Source organism: Ciconia boyciana, chromosome 4 (genome assembly GCF_034638445.1).
Source record: "Ciconia boyciana chromosome 4, ASM3463844v1, whole genome shotgun sequence".
NCBI classification, from domain to species: domain Eukaryota; kingdom Metazoa; phylum Chordata; class Aves; order Ciconiiformes; family Ciconiidae; genus Ciconia; species Ciconia boyciana.
The window spans coordinates 16,051,933-16,069,868 of record NC_132937.1 but is presented as its reverse complement, the minus strand read 5'-3'; the positions used below and the strand labels follow the sequence as shown (position 1 = coordinate 16,069,868).

General features: G+C 44.7%; 1 protein-coding gene across 1 annotated transcript in view; it reads right to left on the bottom strand.

Annotated features, from left to right (window-relative positions):
* The window catches only part of LOXHD1 (lipoxygenase homology PLAT domains 1), a 175,055-nt gene that overhangs the window by 98,592 nt on the left and 58,527 nt on the right, over positions 1-17,936 (bottom strand). Inside the window, 1 exon segment of the mRNA XM_072859639.1 lies at positions 11,959-12,119. Within this exon segment, the coding sequence (XP_072715740.1) occupies positions 11,959-12,119 (161 nt within the window).

The following is a 17,936-nucleotide window of genomic DNA, read 5'->3' as shown; positions in this document are numbered from 1 at the left end:
GTATCCAATGGCTAGGGGATCACATCATCCTAAAAGTCAAGATGCTTCTGTGTACATGGATGTTAACTGGGAGGACCCACAGAATTCAAGCCCAAACTCCACCACCCTAGGACCACTGAATTCAACACGGCCTTCAGGAAGGCAGAAGCTCACAAGGTAGACACACTTCTGCTTTCCTGCTGCTGGTTTTTGTGTCCTGCAAGCTGCTGTTTATGCTGCCAGTGTACATGCTGTTATTTTCTGTCACCTTTGCCATTGCTGATGTTTTAGGGAATTGTGGGATGAATCTGGGTGAAACGCTTCTGCGCCAAGGTGGCAGGATGAAAATACATCCCACAAGAAACAGATTTCTGTGTGCAGCATGGAAAATGCTAACTGCTTTGGCAGTGAGGATGCACAAGAAAAATTAATCCAAAAAGGAGGACACACCCCTAGATAAAGAAATTCCCTCTACCAATGTTGGTAGCTACTGATGGCAAGAGGAGTATGTCTTGGACTGGAAGAGGAAGAGGGAGGTTTATCATCAGAAGTAGATTAAGTTACTACTTAACTTTGTTTCATCCACGAGAATAGCCAGAAGTGGCAGAAGCACTATTTTCTCAAGAAGATGACTTTAACTAGTGACAGAGGAAGTATTTGGATGAGCAATGCCACTGTGTTCCTTCCCTTCAGCACATATGCTGCAATATCCTAATTTTACTTCAATGTAATTCAAATAGCATATCACTGAGCAGCAGATTGCAACCAGGGGTTTATAGTCTTACACTGAACATAAATTGATTGGCATATTATAAACATATCAGGCTGCAGAAAATAAATTTTTCAGTATAGTGCCATCATATTCCTAGTAAAAAAGACCTGTCAAAATCTTTTATTTTACCAGAGCTTCCATATGATTCCAGTGCATGTAATTCACATGCCACTGTGGGTTTTGCAAGGGTGTAGTCGTGTCCTGTATCACATACTTAGTTCTAAAGAGATATTGTATGTCCAATAACCCAAAGCAGACACAAATATGACATGAAAGCCACTTCAGAGAGAATTCCTAGAGGATCAGAGAGCCAGGGAAGCACTGGGAAAAAATATGGTATAACGATATATAGCATTTGAAACCTAGTAGATGATAGCCTGTGTGCAATTTGAATGACTAGCACATCCATTAGCTTCAGAGATACATATATATTTGTGTGTGTCTTTAAATATAACCTATTGTCGTGGTTTATCCCCAGCTGGCAACTAAGCACCACACAGCCGCTCTCTCACTCCCCCCCAGTGGGATGGGGGAGAGAATCGGAAGAGCAAAAGTAAGAAAACTCGTGGGTTGAGACAAGAACAGTTTAATAATTGGAACAAAATAATAATAATAATAATAATAATAATGAATTATAATGAGAAGGAATACAATGAGAGAGAAAGAGGAACAAAACCCAAGGGAGGGAAAGAAAAGGGAAAGGGAAAAAAAAAATAATAAAATAAAATAATACAACCGCTCACCACCCGCCGACCGACGCCCAGCCAGTCCCCGAGCGGCGATCGCAACCCCCCGGCCAACTCCCCCAGTTTATATACTGGGCATGACATCATATGGTATGGAATAGCCCTTTGGTCAGTTTGGATCAACTATCCTGGATGTGCCCCCTCCCATTTCTTGAGCGCCTGGCAGAGCATGAGAAGCTGGGGAAAAAAACAAAACAAAAAAAAAAGGTCCTTGACCAATGTAAATACCGCTTAGCGACAGCCAAAACATCAGTGTGTTATCAATATCATTCTCATACTAAAATCCAAAGCACTGCACTATACCAGCTACTAGGAAGAAAATTAACTCTATCCCAGCCGAAACCAGGACAGTATCCACCCCTTATTCTATACCATTTACGTCATGCCCAGGTTCTACCCTTTCTAATACAATTAATCACCACCATTTTTTTTTCCTGTCTCTTGATATATATATATATATATATATATGTACACACAATTATCATTCCCTTGGTCTATGAGTCATCCTTCTAAAATGTTTATTAAGGTCATTTAGTTCATGACTTTGGGCTTCATCTGTCATAATAGTCCTTCAGGGCAGAAGAGATGCTGCATGGTGCTGGATTGTTCTGAATCTGAATTGTTCTGGATTGTTCTGGATGCTGAAGCCAGTTCTGGTTCCATCACTTCTGCACTTTTGCTTGCTTTCATCGAAGTTCATTTTTCACTAATCTGGGTGATCCTTATTGAAATACCATTGATATGGTGTATAATAACCATAAAAGTGATGACACACAGTATTATATAGCAATTAACATCATACCATTTAGTTCATTGGCTATTCTCACCCAAAATCGAATCCCCTTGAGGTACACATTGGACTTCCCCATCCTTTCGCATTACCCACCAAGTACACCCGGGTCCTTGAGCAAAAGCAATCCCACGAATGGGCTTGCCTTTGCCTGAGGCAGGAGTAACCCAAACTGTCTTCCCCAGCATGTTTTTTATGTGTACTACAGGGACCTTATCCCCTTCTACAGTGTGTAAAAGTTTTGATTGGGCAGGGCCAGCTCGATTGACAGATCCTCTAATGTTGACTAACCAGGTGGCCTTTGCTAAATGTGTATCCCAATGTTTGAATGTCCCAGCACCCATTGCTCTCAGTGTAGTCTTTAACAGTCCATTGTATCGTTCAATTTTCCCAGAGGCTGGTGCATGATAGGGGATGTGATATACCCACTCAATGCCATGCTCTTTAGCCCAGGTGTCTATGAGGCTGTTTCGAAAATGTGTTCCGTTGTCTGACTCAATTCTTTCTGGGGTGCCATGTCGCCACAGGACTTGCTTTTCAAGGCCCAGGAGAGTGTTCCGGGCGGTGGCATGGGGCACAGGATATGTTTCCAGCCATCCGGTGGTTGCTTCCACCATTGTAAGCACATAGCGCTTGCCTTGGCGGGTTTGTGGGAGTGTGATATAATCGATCTGCCAGGCCTCCCCATATTTATATTTTAGCCATCGCCCTCCATACCACAGAGGCTTTAACCGCTTGGCTTGTTTAATTGCAGCGCATGTTTCACATTCATGGATAACCTGTGCAATAGTGTCCATGGTCAAGTCCACCCCTCGATCACGAGCCCATCTCTATGTTGCATCTCTTCCTTGATGGCCTGAGGTGTCATGGGCCCACCGAGCTATAAATAATTCACCCTTATGTTGCCAGTCCAGATCCACCTGAGCCACTTCCATCTTAGCAGCCTGATCCACCTGCTGGTTGTTTTGATGTTCCTCAGTGGCCCGACTCTTGGGTACATGAGCATCTACGTGACGCACTTTTACAATCAGGTTCTCTACCCGGGCAGCAATATCTTGCCACAATGCTGCAGCCCAGATGGGTTTGCCTCTGCGCTGCCAATTGTTCTGCTTCCATTGCTGTAACCACCCCCACAGGGCATTTGCCACCATCCATGAGTCAGTATAGAGACAGAGCACTGGCCACTTTTCTCATTCAGCAATGTCTAAAGCCAGCTGGATGGCCTTTACTTCTGCAAATTGGCTCGATTCACCATCTCCTTCAGCAGTTTCTACCACTTGTTGTATAGGACTCCATACAGCAGCCTTCCACCTCCGATGCTTTCCTACAATACGACAGGACCCATCAGTGAACAGGGCATACTGCTTCTCATTTTCTGGCAATTTATTGTACAGTGGGGCCTCTTCAGCACGCGTCACCTCCTCCTCTGGCGATATTCCGAAACCTTTGCTTTCTGGCCAGTCCATAATTACTTCCAAGATTCCTGAGAGATGGGGGTTTCCTATCCGAGCCCGTTGTGTGATCAGTGCAACCCACTTACTCCACGTAGCATCAGTTGCATGATGTGTAGAGGGGACACTCCCTTTGAACATCCATCCCAGCACCGGCAGTCGAGGTGCCAAGAGGAGCTGTGCTTCAGTACCAACCACTTCTGAAGCAGCTCGAACCCCTTCATATGCTGCTAATATCTCTTTCTCAGTTGGAGTATAGCAGGCCTCAGATCCTCTGTATCCCCGACTCCAAAACCCTAGGGGTCGACCTCGAGTCTCCCCTGGTGCTTTCTGCCAGAGGCTCCAGGTAGGGCCATTCTCTCCAGCTGCAGTGTAGAGCACATTTTTACGTCTTGCCCTGCCCGAACTGGCCCAAGGGCTACTGCATGAACTATCTCCCGTTTAATTTGTTCAAAAGCTTGTCGTTGCTCAGGGCCCCATTTGAAATCATTCTTCTTCCGGGTCACTTGGTAGAGAGGGCTTACGATCAGACTGTAATTTGGAATATGCATTCTCCAAAAACCCACAACGCCTAAGAAAGCTTGTGTTTCCTTTTTGCTAGTTGGTGGAGACATGGCTGTTATTTTGTTAATCACATCCATTGGGATCTGACGACGTCCATCTTGCCATTTTATTCCTAAAACTGGATCTCCTGTGCAGGTCCTTGACCTTACTTTGTTTATGGCAAAACCGGCTTTCAGGAGGATCTGGACTATTTTCTTCCCTTTCTCAAAAACTTCCTCTGCTGTATTGCCCCACACGATAATGTCATCAATGTATTGCAGATGTTCTGGAGCTTCGCCCTGTTCCAGTGCAGTCTGAATCAGTCCATGGCAAATGGTAGGGCTGTGTTTCCACCCCTGGGGCAGTCGATTCCAGGTGTACTGAACACCCCTCCAGGTGAAAGCAAACTGTGGCCTGCACTCTGCTGCCAAAGGGATTGAGAAAAACGCATTAGCAATATCAATTGTAGCATACCATTTGGCTGCTTTTGACTCCAGTTCGTATTGAAGTTCCAGCATGTCCGGCACAGCAGCACTCAGGGGCGGCGTGACTTCATTCAGGCCACGATAGTCTACTGTTAGTCTCCACTCTCCATTAGACTTTCTCACTGGCCATATAGGACTGTTAAAAGGTGAGCGAGTCTTACTGATCACTCCTTGGCTCTCCAGTCGACGAATCAGCTCATGGATGGGAATCAGGGAGTCTCGGATGGTACGATATTGCCTCCGGTGCACCGTTGTGGCAGCAATTGGCACCCGTTGTTCTTCAACCCTCAGCAACCCCACAACAGAAGGGTCCTCTGAGAGACCAGGCAAGGTAGACAGCTGTTTAATTTCCTCCGTCTCCAAGGCAGCTATACCAAAAGCCCACCGGTACCCTTTTGGGTCCTTGAAATACCCTCTCCTGAGGTAGTCTATGCCAAGGATGCACGGAGCCTCAGGGCCAGTCACAATGGGGTGCTTTTGCCACTCATTCCCAGTTAGGCTCACTTCAGCCTCCAAGACAGTCAGCTGTTGGGATCCCCCTGTCACTCCACAAATACAGATGGGTTCTGCCCCGATATAGCTTGATGGCATTAGGGTACACTGTGCACCGGTGTCTACTAGAGCCTTATACTCCTGTGGGTCTGATGTGCCAGGCCATCGAATCCACACAGTCCAGTAAACCCGGTTGTCCCTTTCCTCCACCTGGCTGGAGGCAGGGCGCCCCTAATTCTGGTCATAATATTCATTACCCATTTCTTGTATATACGAGTCAGGAGTTTCTTCATTAAAATCAGAAGTAAGATCAGCCCTTTTACTCTGTCTGGGGAATTGTCCACTGGAAACCGGAGCAGCAATTTTCCTGGAAGAACCCCTTTGGTGATTGTTTTTCCTTGCAACTCACGTACCCGTGCCTCTAGGGTTGAGGTGGGTTTTTCCATCCCACTTCCTCATGTCCTCTCCGTGGTCACGCAGGAAAAACCATGAGTGCCCGTGGTGTGTACCCTCTATATCCTCTCTCTTGAGCAGAAGAACGCTGACTCCTAATAGCTGAGACACTGGTCCGTATAGGTGGGGAGTAGGACATATCTTCTTTGAACCGTTGGAACTCCTGGGACAGTTTCTCCACAGCTGAGACAAGGGAGGAAGAGATACTTTCTTCATATTCCTGGAGGTTACTAGCAGCTTCATTCACTGTTGGACCGTCTCCGTCTTTCCAGGTCAGTATTGCCAATGAGTTGGCACACGACGGTGGTGCGTTTCGTACCAACTTCCGCCACATAGGTCTTGTGCACTGGACCTCATCTGGATCTGTGGGTGACCGCACGTCGTTCAGGTCACTATAAATCACTTCCAGCACAGCTAATTCCCTCAGGTACTGGATGCCTTTTTCCATGGTGGTCCATTTCCCAGGCGATATACAACATCTTCCTTGAAGGGATATCTTTCTTTTATAGCTGACAGGAGTCGCCTCCAGAGGCTGCGGGCTGGTTCCCCTTTTCCAATTGCTTTGTCAATGCCCCCTTCCCTAGAAATAGATCCCAGCTGCTTGGCTTCCTTACCCTCCAATTCCAGGCTACTGGCCCCACTATCCCAGCATCGGAGCAGCCAGGTGACAATGTGCTCCCCTGGACAACGGCTGAAATCTTTTCGCATATCTCGCAGCTCACTTAGGGATAGGGATCGGGTGGTTTCTGTCTCATTTACGAGTTCTTCCTCTTCCTCTCCCTGTGATAGCCCTGCTCTTTCATCTTCCCTTTCTAAATGAGCTGACTTTCGCTTCCAGGATTTCTTTTTATGTATAGGGGCGACTGATACTGACACGGGTTCGTTCCCTGTTTGAACCTCAATGCTTGTAACGGAGTTATCCGGAGCAGCTGCAACTGCAGTGCCTGTCGCAGGGGTAGTCGGAACAGCCGCAGTGCCTGTCGCAGGGGTAGCCGGAATAGTCGCAGTGCCTGTCGCAGGGGTAGTCGGAACAGTCGCAGTGCCTGTCGCAGGGGGGGCTGGAGCAGCCGTAGTGCCTGTCGCAGGGGTAATCGGGACAGCCGCAGCGCCTGTCGCAGGGGCAGTCGGAACAGCCGCAGTGCCTGTCGCAGGGGGGGCTGGAGCAGCCGTAGTGCCTGTTGCAGGGGTAATCGGGACAGCCGCAGCGCCTGTCGCAGGGGTAGTCGGAACAGCCGCAGCGCCTGTCGCAGGGGGGGCTGGAGCAGCTGCAGTGCCTGGCATTTTGCCACCGGATCCTTGAGGGTACTGAATAGTGTTGAACAGGGCTCGGTAGGCATGGGCCAGACCCCAGCACATTGCAGTGATTTGCGTCTCCCTAGAATTGCCAGGGTGACAGCATACTTTTTCCAAATAGTCTACTAATTTTTCAGGATTCTGCACTTGTTCAGGGTGAAGTTCCAAAACACTGGAGGTGCCCACCGTCCTAGGCATTTGCCCATGCTATCCATACACCCTGCCACTCATAACTATCCAGCCTTGGGGCAGATCTCTGAATTATGTTCTTAAATTGCTTACTAACCTTGGACAAGATCGAAACAGTATTCCCAAGCAATACCAATAGAAGTATCTTAACTACCCAAGGTTGTTCAAAATACTGAAAAGTTATTGTAATGAAGGAGGAAGCATTGTAGAAGAAAGTAGTGAAGGTACAATTCTGCATTTCCTCCATAAAAAACCTCTCAGAGGCAGAGGTATAATTGCTAATTGTCTCCATAAGCTGATACCCGACATACAATAACGGTTTCAGTACAGCACTTAGATACCAAAATAAACCCAAGGTCACTGTTTTAATAACAAATCTCACAGGCCAAACATCACCAATCATAGCAGAGCACAGCAAACTGCAAAAACCAACACCGATCTTTAACATGTACAGCAAAAAAATGAGCATGGTGCAGATCAGGTAAACCAATGCTAGGAACAGATGGATCAATATCACGTCCCACAACTACTAACAGATCTGAATTCCTTAATACACTCTGGTTAATCTGTTATTATGTCAACCCTTCTGAGCCCCCGTTGGGCGCCAAAAAGGACTGTCGTGGTTTAGCCCCAGCTGGCAGCTAAGCACCACACAGCCGCTCTCTCACTCTTTCCCCGGTGGGATGGGGAGAGAATCGGAAGAGCAAAAGTAAGAAAACTCGTGGGTTGAGACAAGAACAGTTTAATAATTGGAACAAAATAATAATAATAATAATAATAATAATAATAATGAATTATAATGAGAAGGAATACAATGAGAGAGAAAGAGGAACAAAACCCAAGGGAGGAAAAGAAAAGGGAAAGGGAAAAAAATAATAAAATAAAATAATACAACCGCTCACCACCTGCTGACCGACACCCAGCCAGTCCCCGAGCGGCGATCGCAACCTCCCGGCCAACTCCCCCAGTTTATATACTGGGCATGACATCATATGGTATGGAATAGCCCTTTGGTCAGTTTGGATCAACTATCCTGGATGTGCCCCCTCCCATTTCTTGGGCGCCTGGCAGAGCATGAGAAGCTGGGGAAAAAAAAAAAAAGGTCCTTGACCAATGTAAATACCGCTTAGCGACAGCCAAAACATCAGCGTGTTATCAATATCATTCTCATACTAAAATCCAAAGCACTGCACTATACCAGCTACTAGGAAGAAAATTAACTCTATCCCAGCCGAAACCAGGACACCTATATATATAAATGTGTAAAATAGACATTTCAGTCTATTTTTAGGCAACAAAAGGAGGTTTCTCTGGATCCTTTGTATGATGAACACTTTTGGCATTTGACTGAATAAATGTTCTTTCACAGGAGCCTCCTAGTGCATCATCCCATTCATGATCTGTCTGTTGTTCTTCAGAGAACTAACAATGTTCCCTTATGCTTGTGCTGGAGAAAAATTAGGATGGTGCAGTCCATATGCTTAGAAAAAAATGTAATGAAGTATCATTGAAGATTTCAGTGGAGCTGTAATGATTTATAGCATATAAAATTCTATCCTATCACGAACTCATGACTTTGCCTGATTGAAAATTCATTTCTGTCTGGGATATAAATATTATGAAAAATAGGCTATTTTAGAGAATGTCAGCTAGTCCATTCCTGGACTTCCACAGAGCCTTGAGGAGAAAATGAAATCTGAAGAACTCAGTTCTGAGCTTCAAAACGGTTTGGCTCCAGTTCTGAGGCAAAAGGTGAACTCCTTCATTTTGAACTTTCTAGCAGTATTCGTAATCACAATACCTAAAGCACATCAGGTATTATAAGGCATAAATTGTTCATTTGTGCCACTGAATGATTCAGTGTTCAGTCCCTAAAAGCATGGATATGGTAATGTCATGTGGTCGTCATACTGCAATGCATACCAGTGATGTACCAGTAATTCTGTAAGTAATGCTTGGACAGGTTACTTGCATTTACTTCTTGCAACCACAGATCAAATGACCGCTTTAAAAATCACTGAATCTAAGAAGAGCTACAAGCTATTCCCTTTACAGCCAGCTGTTTTAAGCATTGAAAGCACAGGCCTGGGAGTCATTATTTCTCGATGCTCTTCCTGAATCTGACACAAACTCACAATTAATCCACTTAGCTTCTCTTTATCTCTGCTGGCTCCCTTGTACAACAAAGACAGTTCTTCTCATGGAGCTCTTGTGACTATTCGGTAATAGATGTTCTTATAGAGTCATAAAAAAGCTTTCAAATTAAAAGACAAAACAGCCATGTATACGACTATGTAAATAACAGGAACAGAGACTTCAACGAGTTATATGCAATGAAGCTCTATGAGGATATGCTACAGATATTAGTTATAATGGAAGCTGGTTAGCCAGCTCTTTGCTATAATATCTGCTCTCCACATGCTGGTACAGCCTAGTTTTTACAGAGGCAAGAAGCCTGTGAAGCTTTCTGCACGGGTGAGATGTGTTTCTGCTGGAAGGCATTTTGTCTTCTAGCTGTCTCACAGTAGCAGCTAAGCAGAGAATAGCTTTCAATAAGGACACAGCAGCAGAAGTTGTTTTCTCCAGACCATGCAATCATGCTATGTAGAAGAGAGGAAGTTAATCAAGTCTTGGAGATGAAGGCAATGAGAACATCAGCATGTCCACTGGCTGTCCACAGACTGGCCAAGCAGAAACAGAAGCTTCCCTGATGTCTCCCGGATGGAGACTCTAGCTAACCTCGCTTGCATTGGCTCACTAAAAGAAGGCTGCTCTTCTTGGCCAAGTCTTCTTCATCATCTTGGCTCTGAAGAAGCAGGTGAAGCAGGCCTCTCTGAGCACCTGCCCAATCAGCGAGAACATAAGCTGTCCTTGGCCTACAGGACTGGAGGGGAACATCCAAACGCTGCAGGTCATGGAGATGTTTATCCCTCACATGGAGGATGCAGCGGGTGAGCACCTTCACCTTCAGATATCTCCAGACTCCATGATGACACCCGTATACTGCGATGATGCCCCAGTCTCTCAAGAGACGCAGTCACCAAAGATAGTGAGAGGGAGCAGCTGTCCCTGTGTTTGGAGGTGATCAGTCATGTTACCTTCTCAATCTGAGAGGAAGAGATAATGCTGGCACAAGGACAACAAACAAAGCTGCACAAACACCACTGATATCAATTGGAAAAAGAGACATTAAGAAAGGCAAGACGAGTGGAATTCCATCACTTGTGACTTGAAGCCTGAATGCACCCCATTAATATTTCGGGGATAAGGTCTTGGGGTTTTTTTCTCCCTCCTTTTTCAGTACCTGGCCTGAGGGGAATGCCCTGTGGACTCTGATGCTTCTGACCCACAGGTGTAAACCTCAGGGGAAGGGGGTCATCACGCCAAGCTGAGGGAAGACACCCAATTATACAGTCAAGTAAGGAGACAATTCAAAATGAAATCTTTAAAATGAGCCAGCTGCATAGTGCAGTTAGACACAGAAATATCTCTGAGGAGTCTGAGCAAAACAGCTCTTCACGTGGACACTTCATGTCCAAGTAAAAACCTGTCTCGCTTGCCTGCTTAACTCAGTAAAACATATGGTTGTTAAATATGTATCAAGAGGCAGCAATGACAACATGGTGGTTTGTTCTTTGAAAAGGGAGAGACTGGCTTGCTTTTCACAACCAAGATGACATTGCATCTACTGCTCCATGCTGTCTCCCCGATGAGTTTGCTCTCTGATGTGACGTGGCTTTAGCAATGCAGAGAGGCTGGGGCTGGCTCCCATTTTGTGTTTGGCTGACTCCCCTCATTATAGTGGAGTTCTTCCTGGTTTACAGTGACAAGAGACAAGTAACCAGCTTAGTGGTTTTACCTTTGTTTGCAATTTAAAAATAATTGTGTTTGCATTTTACAATTCCACTTGTCCCCCAGGAGATGACTTTTTAGAATGGGTACTTGATGTTGTTAAGTGGAGCTCAGTGGACTTCCATCTTACAGGGTGAACATCCTGAGAGGGCAAGTGGGACTTTACAGGACACTGAACTACAGTGAAGTTAGTCTTTTATGTTTGCACCCAGTTCTCTCTGGTTTGTGCTGCGATGTTGAGGCAGACCCTAGTTAGTGCCAGGACAGATGGTGCATTTCATTCCCCATGGGTAGCCTCAGTACAGCACATTTCTTTTGACCACTTGGTTGTCTAGGAAAGAGAAGAATACATTTATAACCCACTCATAGGGGTAAGTTACAGCCCTCTGCTCTACCACTATCTCTGTCTGCATGATATGCATTTCCCTTCATGCAAGGAGCTCTCAAGATGGCAGCATAACAATGTTGCATTCTCCCAACACAAAAATAGCATCCCATTGATCCTGGAAAGATGGGATGTGCATGTGACGGACCAGAACCTCATCCAACACATGCAATAAAACTAGTAGATTGCAGCGGATTGCAGAGCGTGTTTCTGCAGCAGGCAATTGCAGTGACACTGGATGTGGTACTGGAAGGGTGCATTTTACCTTTTGGAAATTCTGTGTATTACTGAGCTAATTGCTGAGAAGTTCACAACAGATTGCTGTTCATTTGGTAAGGGGAGTTAACGGTATCTTAAACCTCCCAATCCACACTCTTTGCTTTCAGGCTTAGCAAAAATAAATGAATGAATAAATAAAAAGGATTAAGCTGTGCTCAGAAAATTCCAGTCTTGGAACAACAGCTAGGCTCTTCAAAGTCTGGCAAATGCATAGATGGAGGCATAATGTGCAAGCATTGTTTCCAGTACCTGTAGCAGGGGAATTCCACAGCCTCACTTTCTGGCTGTCCTTCTTCCCTCACTATCACTTTGGCAAGGTACCAGCCACTGCTTCCTCCTTTGCCATCATGCCCTATCCTCACCCTCCTCACCTGCTTCAGCGTTACTGCTTCAACGAAGAATTCATCAGCCTTTGAGAAGGAGAAGAAAAAAGGTAAGGCAATATTTCTCCTTAAAAACAAACAAACAAACCAAATTTATTATTGCAATCAGACCAACATCATCAGCATGCTGCAAGATAATTCTTCACAAGATGAAGGAGAAAGTATGAATTAATTTACCAAAGAATGAAAGCTTGAATATTTGCGCTAGATGTATAACATTAGATTTACAAATATATGATCTGCCAGCATTTTAAATCTCCCATGTCATTGCATGTCCTCCACAACTGTAAAAAAAAGAAAAGTAATTTGATTATTAAGAAGTTCATACAGAGAGGCAGGAAATCCAAGTTCAAACCCCTGCTCAGATATCAACTTTCTGGGAAACCCAGGGCAGATGACTTCAGACCAAATCCACAGAGGTATTTAGAGGCACTGTTCAAAGACATTACCCCATGTTAAATTCAGATGACATGGACTACTGAGCAAAATTTAACCCTAGCCATTTCCTGGCATGCAAGCATTGGGCATGGCTGCACAGGGGTACTTCCAGCTGCTCCGTGAGTTGTCTTCAGAGGTTGGTGTGAACCTAACCCAGCAGCTAAATACCCTTAATACCCCACAAGAGACAGGAATTTTATGTCTTTTTTTTTTTCCCCCTGGAAAAGGGCACAAATCACCAACCTACAGATTAGCCCAAGTGGTGGCCCCTCAGGATCAGAGCTCTGTTACCCAAGATCACATTGGGAGCAGCAGTTCCTGATGGCTGAAGGAAGAAAGATGTATTAAAAGAGCGAGTTACTCCTCTGGGAATCAGGCCAGATAAGTATCTATGGTACATGTACAGATGCACACAAATGTATGGTAAATACCTGTGTAAATACACAGCATATCTGAAGCATATAGACCAACAAACAGACATGACTGCTGTGGTTACCATCTGGCTGAGATGCCTCATTAGATAAGAGAAAGCTAACCAAACACTGCGATTCATTCGTTCTTCATCTCCCAAAAGCCCGTGAAGCACATACGGTGGTAACATATATCCAGCTAGCTCCCAGAAAGCATGGTGTCAAGGTAATATTTATTTAAATAATTAAATTTAGTAAAACAATCATAATTTTTTCCATCATTCAGGACTCCAAACTGACCTTTAAAATAAAGACAACTAAGCATACTGTCACTGGTTTAAGTGTTAATGATGGGCTTACATACATGAACAACTGTTACTTACATACTCAAAACCACTGAATTGGGGATTTAATGTATCAAAACCTCACTGAGTCAGTCTAAGTCAATGAAGTCTAATTCATTAGGCCTGATGTTCATCTTATTAATGGCTGATATAAGTTAATGAGTGAGTAACTAAATGGAACTGTATCAGAGCAAACACCTAATTTAGAGGCATCTTTAAATTTTACCTTCTATACAGGCTGTTAGTTTGCATCTGCAAGAAAACTTTTCATGTTAAATTGGTAATCAAGGTACTATTGGTTTAAGTGGCTGTAGATTAGAGACCGCACTGACTTAGCTACATTTCTTTTTAACAGGGTATCTGAGTTAATCAGTGTAGATATACTCATTCAGTCTCTTGAATATATGAGCTCTAAGTTTGTCAGGATCAAACCTTAAACAGCTTCCAATTCATTCACCAGCTTTCACCTCCTCATGCCAAGAGAGCAGTTTTCCATTAACAGATTCCAGTTTGGTTTATATCATCTGGATACTATTAATCACATGAATTGATTTCCAAAATTATTTTTCCTTTTCTTTTTTCCTCTTCATGCAACTTACCCTATAACTCATTTCCGGGAGTAAAAATAAAATAGTCATCATCTGTGTTTAAAATATTTGTATCTTCTGTGAATCAAGCATCTTTCTTTGGAACTCCATTGAAACAGTCTTCAAACCACCACCAAAGCATGACTCATTTTGCTGCCATTTTGACAAAACTAGATTTTGCCAAATGACAAAATGCTGTCCTTTACAGCTTGGACCTACCTTTTAAAAATAAAAAATCTATAATGTAAGTGCATAGGCAAAAATATGATGTTTACGATGTCCATGTCTGCAAACCTTTACATCATTTAGAAGCAGAACGAACTTTCACACTATGTAAATGCCACGTGTTTCCACGGACAGGTCTTACAGGCACAAGAAAACCTTGATGAAAGTTCTTTTAAAGTCTAAAAAACTCAGTGATTTCAGTGAAGAATTGGAAATTCTAGACACTCAAAGGCAAATCCAATGTGTTAATCCATATTTCAGAAACCTAAATTCAGTGGTCAGTTTTGAAAACGTGACCTCCTTTTATCTTCATTTTCTTCCCATTCCAAATCTTCAATCAAATAATGACATAAAAGATGGGAAATCTACAGAGTTCTGCGATCAGATTCTCAAAATCTCTTCCAGGAGATACTGATTACATTTTACCAGCCTAAGTTGGACCCTAGAGATCCAAAATGTGCCTCATAATTGAATACATATGAAGTAGGTTGACCCCATAGATCAGATCAGCACGCTATTTGCTTGTTAATGCTGCAAGGGCTTTAATTACAGTTTGACCTCTTCATTATCTCCAGCTTTCCAGGGAACAAGCTCTGTCTTCAGTTCAGGCCATTTTTACCCTCCTGCATTCAGGACACAGGCATACAAAAACATGTTGAAAAACAGATTGAAAATAAGACACAAAAATTGAGTGCAGCATGGTTGAGGGGAGACTGGAGGAAATATAAAGGAAACACGTTACGCTTTTGGTTCTGATTTTCACATTAAATAAGATGCGTTTTCTTCCTTTGCCCCAGAAGCCAAATTTTTGCCATATTAGATGGAGGGGGAAAGGCTCCCTCTTGTTCTTGTTTCCTGGAAGCCTTCCCCAAACTGAAGATGCAATTTCAACAGTCAGTACTTAGCTGGGGAGCAAACCAGGAGACTCTTTTATGAACACACCGATGTCAAGCAAGGGCACACTGTCCCTGACCTAAACCTCCCCCCCAGCTGCAACCTGTTATGATGCTCTGTGGACATGATTTATTTCTCCCTTCTGCCCTAGCCCAAACTGGCAAGGAAATCAGCCAAGTTTCCAAATACACTTCTCAAAAAAAAAAATCTGCAAACCATCACACATGTTAAAACCCATCTTAATGAGTGTCCTGGTTTCGGCTGGGATAGAGTTAATTTTCTTCCTAGTAGCTGATATAGTGCTGTGTTTTGGATTTTAGTATGAGAATAATATTGATAACACACTGATGTTTTGGTTGTTGCTAAGCGGTGTTTACACTAGTCAAGGACTTTTCAGCTTCCCCTGCTCTGCCAGGCACACAAGAAGCTGGGAGGGGGCACAGCCAGGATAGTTGATCCAAACTAACCAAAGGGCTATTCCATACCATATGACATCATGCTCAGTATATAAACTGGGGGCAGTTGGCCAGGGAGTAGCAATCACTGCTCAGGGACTGGCTGGGTGTCGGTCGGCGGGTGGTGAGCGGTTGTATCACTGGTGGTTTTTTTCCTGGGTTTTGTTCCTCTCTCGCTCCCTTGTTATTATTTTGTTGTTGTTGTTCCAATTATTAAACTGTTCTTATCTCAACCCACAAGTTTTCTTACTTTTGCTCTTCCGATGTCGCGGATGGAGTGAGAGTGCACTTCACTCGTAAGAGAGAAGTAAAAATATAGTTTATCGATACAGAATAGGGAGTTAACAAAGTTCAATGCGACAGTGTTTTAACAAGATTCGATGGCGAGGCACACTTGATTATTTACTGCATAGAGGACAGGGTCAGACAAAACTGTCAGGGAGACCCTCCCGTTGAGTCATGAGGTTCGGAAAGGATCCCCTTGCTTTCTAAACTCCTTCTCAGAGAGGAGTCTAGGTGCGGCTAGATCCAGTCCTAGTCCCAGACTTGGTCAACGGTTTATATCTAAAGGATTATATGTGCGCAGTCAATCCTTTATATCACTTAGCTAAGATTTCAAAGTTTAGCATGCTGTTAGTCACTTACCGAGGATCTGTTGCGGCAAGGAATCTCTCAACCTCGAGGAGTAACCTTGAGAGGCGTCCCTGCTCAAGGGGAGATCCTGGCGTGCAGCCCGCTGCCGTGCAGGAGAGCTCAAAGGGCCCTGGGCTGTCCACTATTTAAGGAGTAAGATGATTGACTTATGGTCATATTTGCATATCAGCAAGAGGTTTAGATCCTTGCTTCAAAGCAGCCCTTGGCTACTTTGTTGCCATTTGTCTTCAAGGTCCAGGATAACTGGATGCAGCTATCAGGATGACTCCCACTGATGGTTACTGCTTGTGCAGGGAGCTGGGGAGCTGGGGGGGGGGGGGAGCACACCGCCACATCCGATTGTCTCCCCCATCCCACCGGGGGGGGAGGGTGAGCAAGCGGCTGTGTGGTATTTAATTGCTGATGGGGACTAAACAACAGTCCTTTTTGGCGCCCAGCATGGGGCTCAAAGGGTTTGAGATAATAACAGATTAAACAGAGCGTATTAAGGAATTTAGATCTGTTAGTAGTTGCGGGCCATGATATTGATACATCTGGTCTCGATATTGGTTTACCTGATCTGCACCATGCTCATTTTTTTGCTGTACATGTTCAAGACGGGTGTTGGTTTTTGCAGTTTGCTGTGCTCTGCTTTAATTGGTGATGTTTTGCCTGTAAGATTTGTTATTAAAACAGTGACCTTGGGTTTATTTTGGTATCTAAGTGCCATACTGAAACCATTACTGTATGTCGGGTATCAGCTTATGGAGACAATTAGCAATTATACTTCTTCCTCTGAGAGGTTTTTTTATGGAGGAAATACAAAACGGCACCTTCGCTACTTTCTTCTATGATGTTTCCCCCTTCGTTACAATAACTTTTCAGTATCTTGAACATCCTTGGGTAGTTAAGATACATCTATTGGTATTGCTTAGGAATACTGTTTCGATTTTGTCCAAGATTAGTAAGCAATTTAAGAATATCACCCAGAGATCTGCCCCAAGGCCGGATAGTTATGAGTGGCAAGGTGTGTAGGATAGCATAGGCAAATGCCTAGGACGGTGGGCACCTCCAATGTTTTGGAACTTCACCCCTGAACAAGTGCAGAATCCTGAAAAATTAGTAGACTATTTGGAAAAAGTATGTTGTCACCCTGACAATTCTAGGGAGACACAAATCACTGCAATGTGCTGGGGCCTGGCCCATGCCTACCGAGCCCTGTTCAACACTATTCAGAACCCTCAAGGACCTGGTGTCAAAACGACAGGCACTGAGGCTGCTCTGGCCCCCGCTGCGACAGGCACTGCGGCTACTCCGGCCTCCCCTGCGACAGGCACTGCGGATACTCTGGCCCCCGCCACGGCAGGCACTGCGGCTACTCTGGACCCCTCTGTGACAGGCACTGCGGTCACTCCAGCCCCCTCTGCGACACGCACTGTGATCACTCCAGCCCCTCTGCAACAGATAATGCGGTTCAACCAGGGAACCAACCCGTGTCAGTATCAGTCGCCCTGATACACAAGAAGAAATCCTGGAAGTGAAAGTCAGCTCGTTTAGAAAGGGAAGATGAAAGAGCAGGGCCATCACAAGGAGAGGAAGAGGAAGAACTCGTGGATGAGACGGAAACTACCCCATCCCTATCCCTGAGTGAGCTGCGAGATATGCGAAAAGATTTCAGCTGTGGTCTGGGCAAGCACGTTGTCACCTGGCTGCTCCAATGCTGGGATAGTGGGGCCAGTAGCCTGGAATTAGAGGGTAAGGAAGCCAAACAGCTGGGATCCCTTTCTAGGGAAGGGGGCATTGACAAATCTACTGGAAAAGGGGCACCAGCCCTCAGCCTCTGGAGGTGACTCCTGTC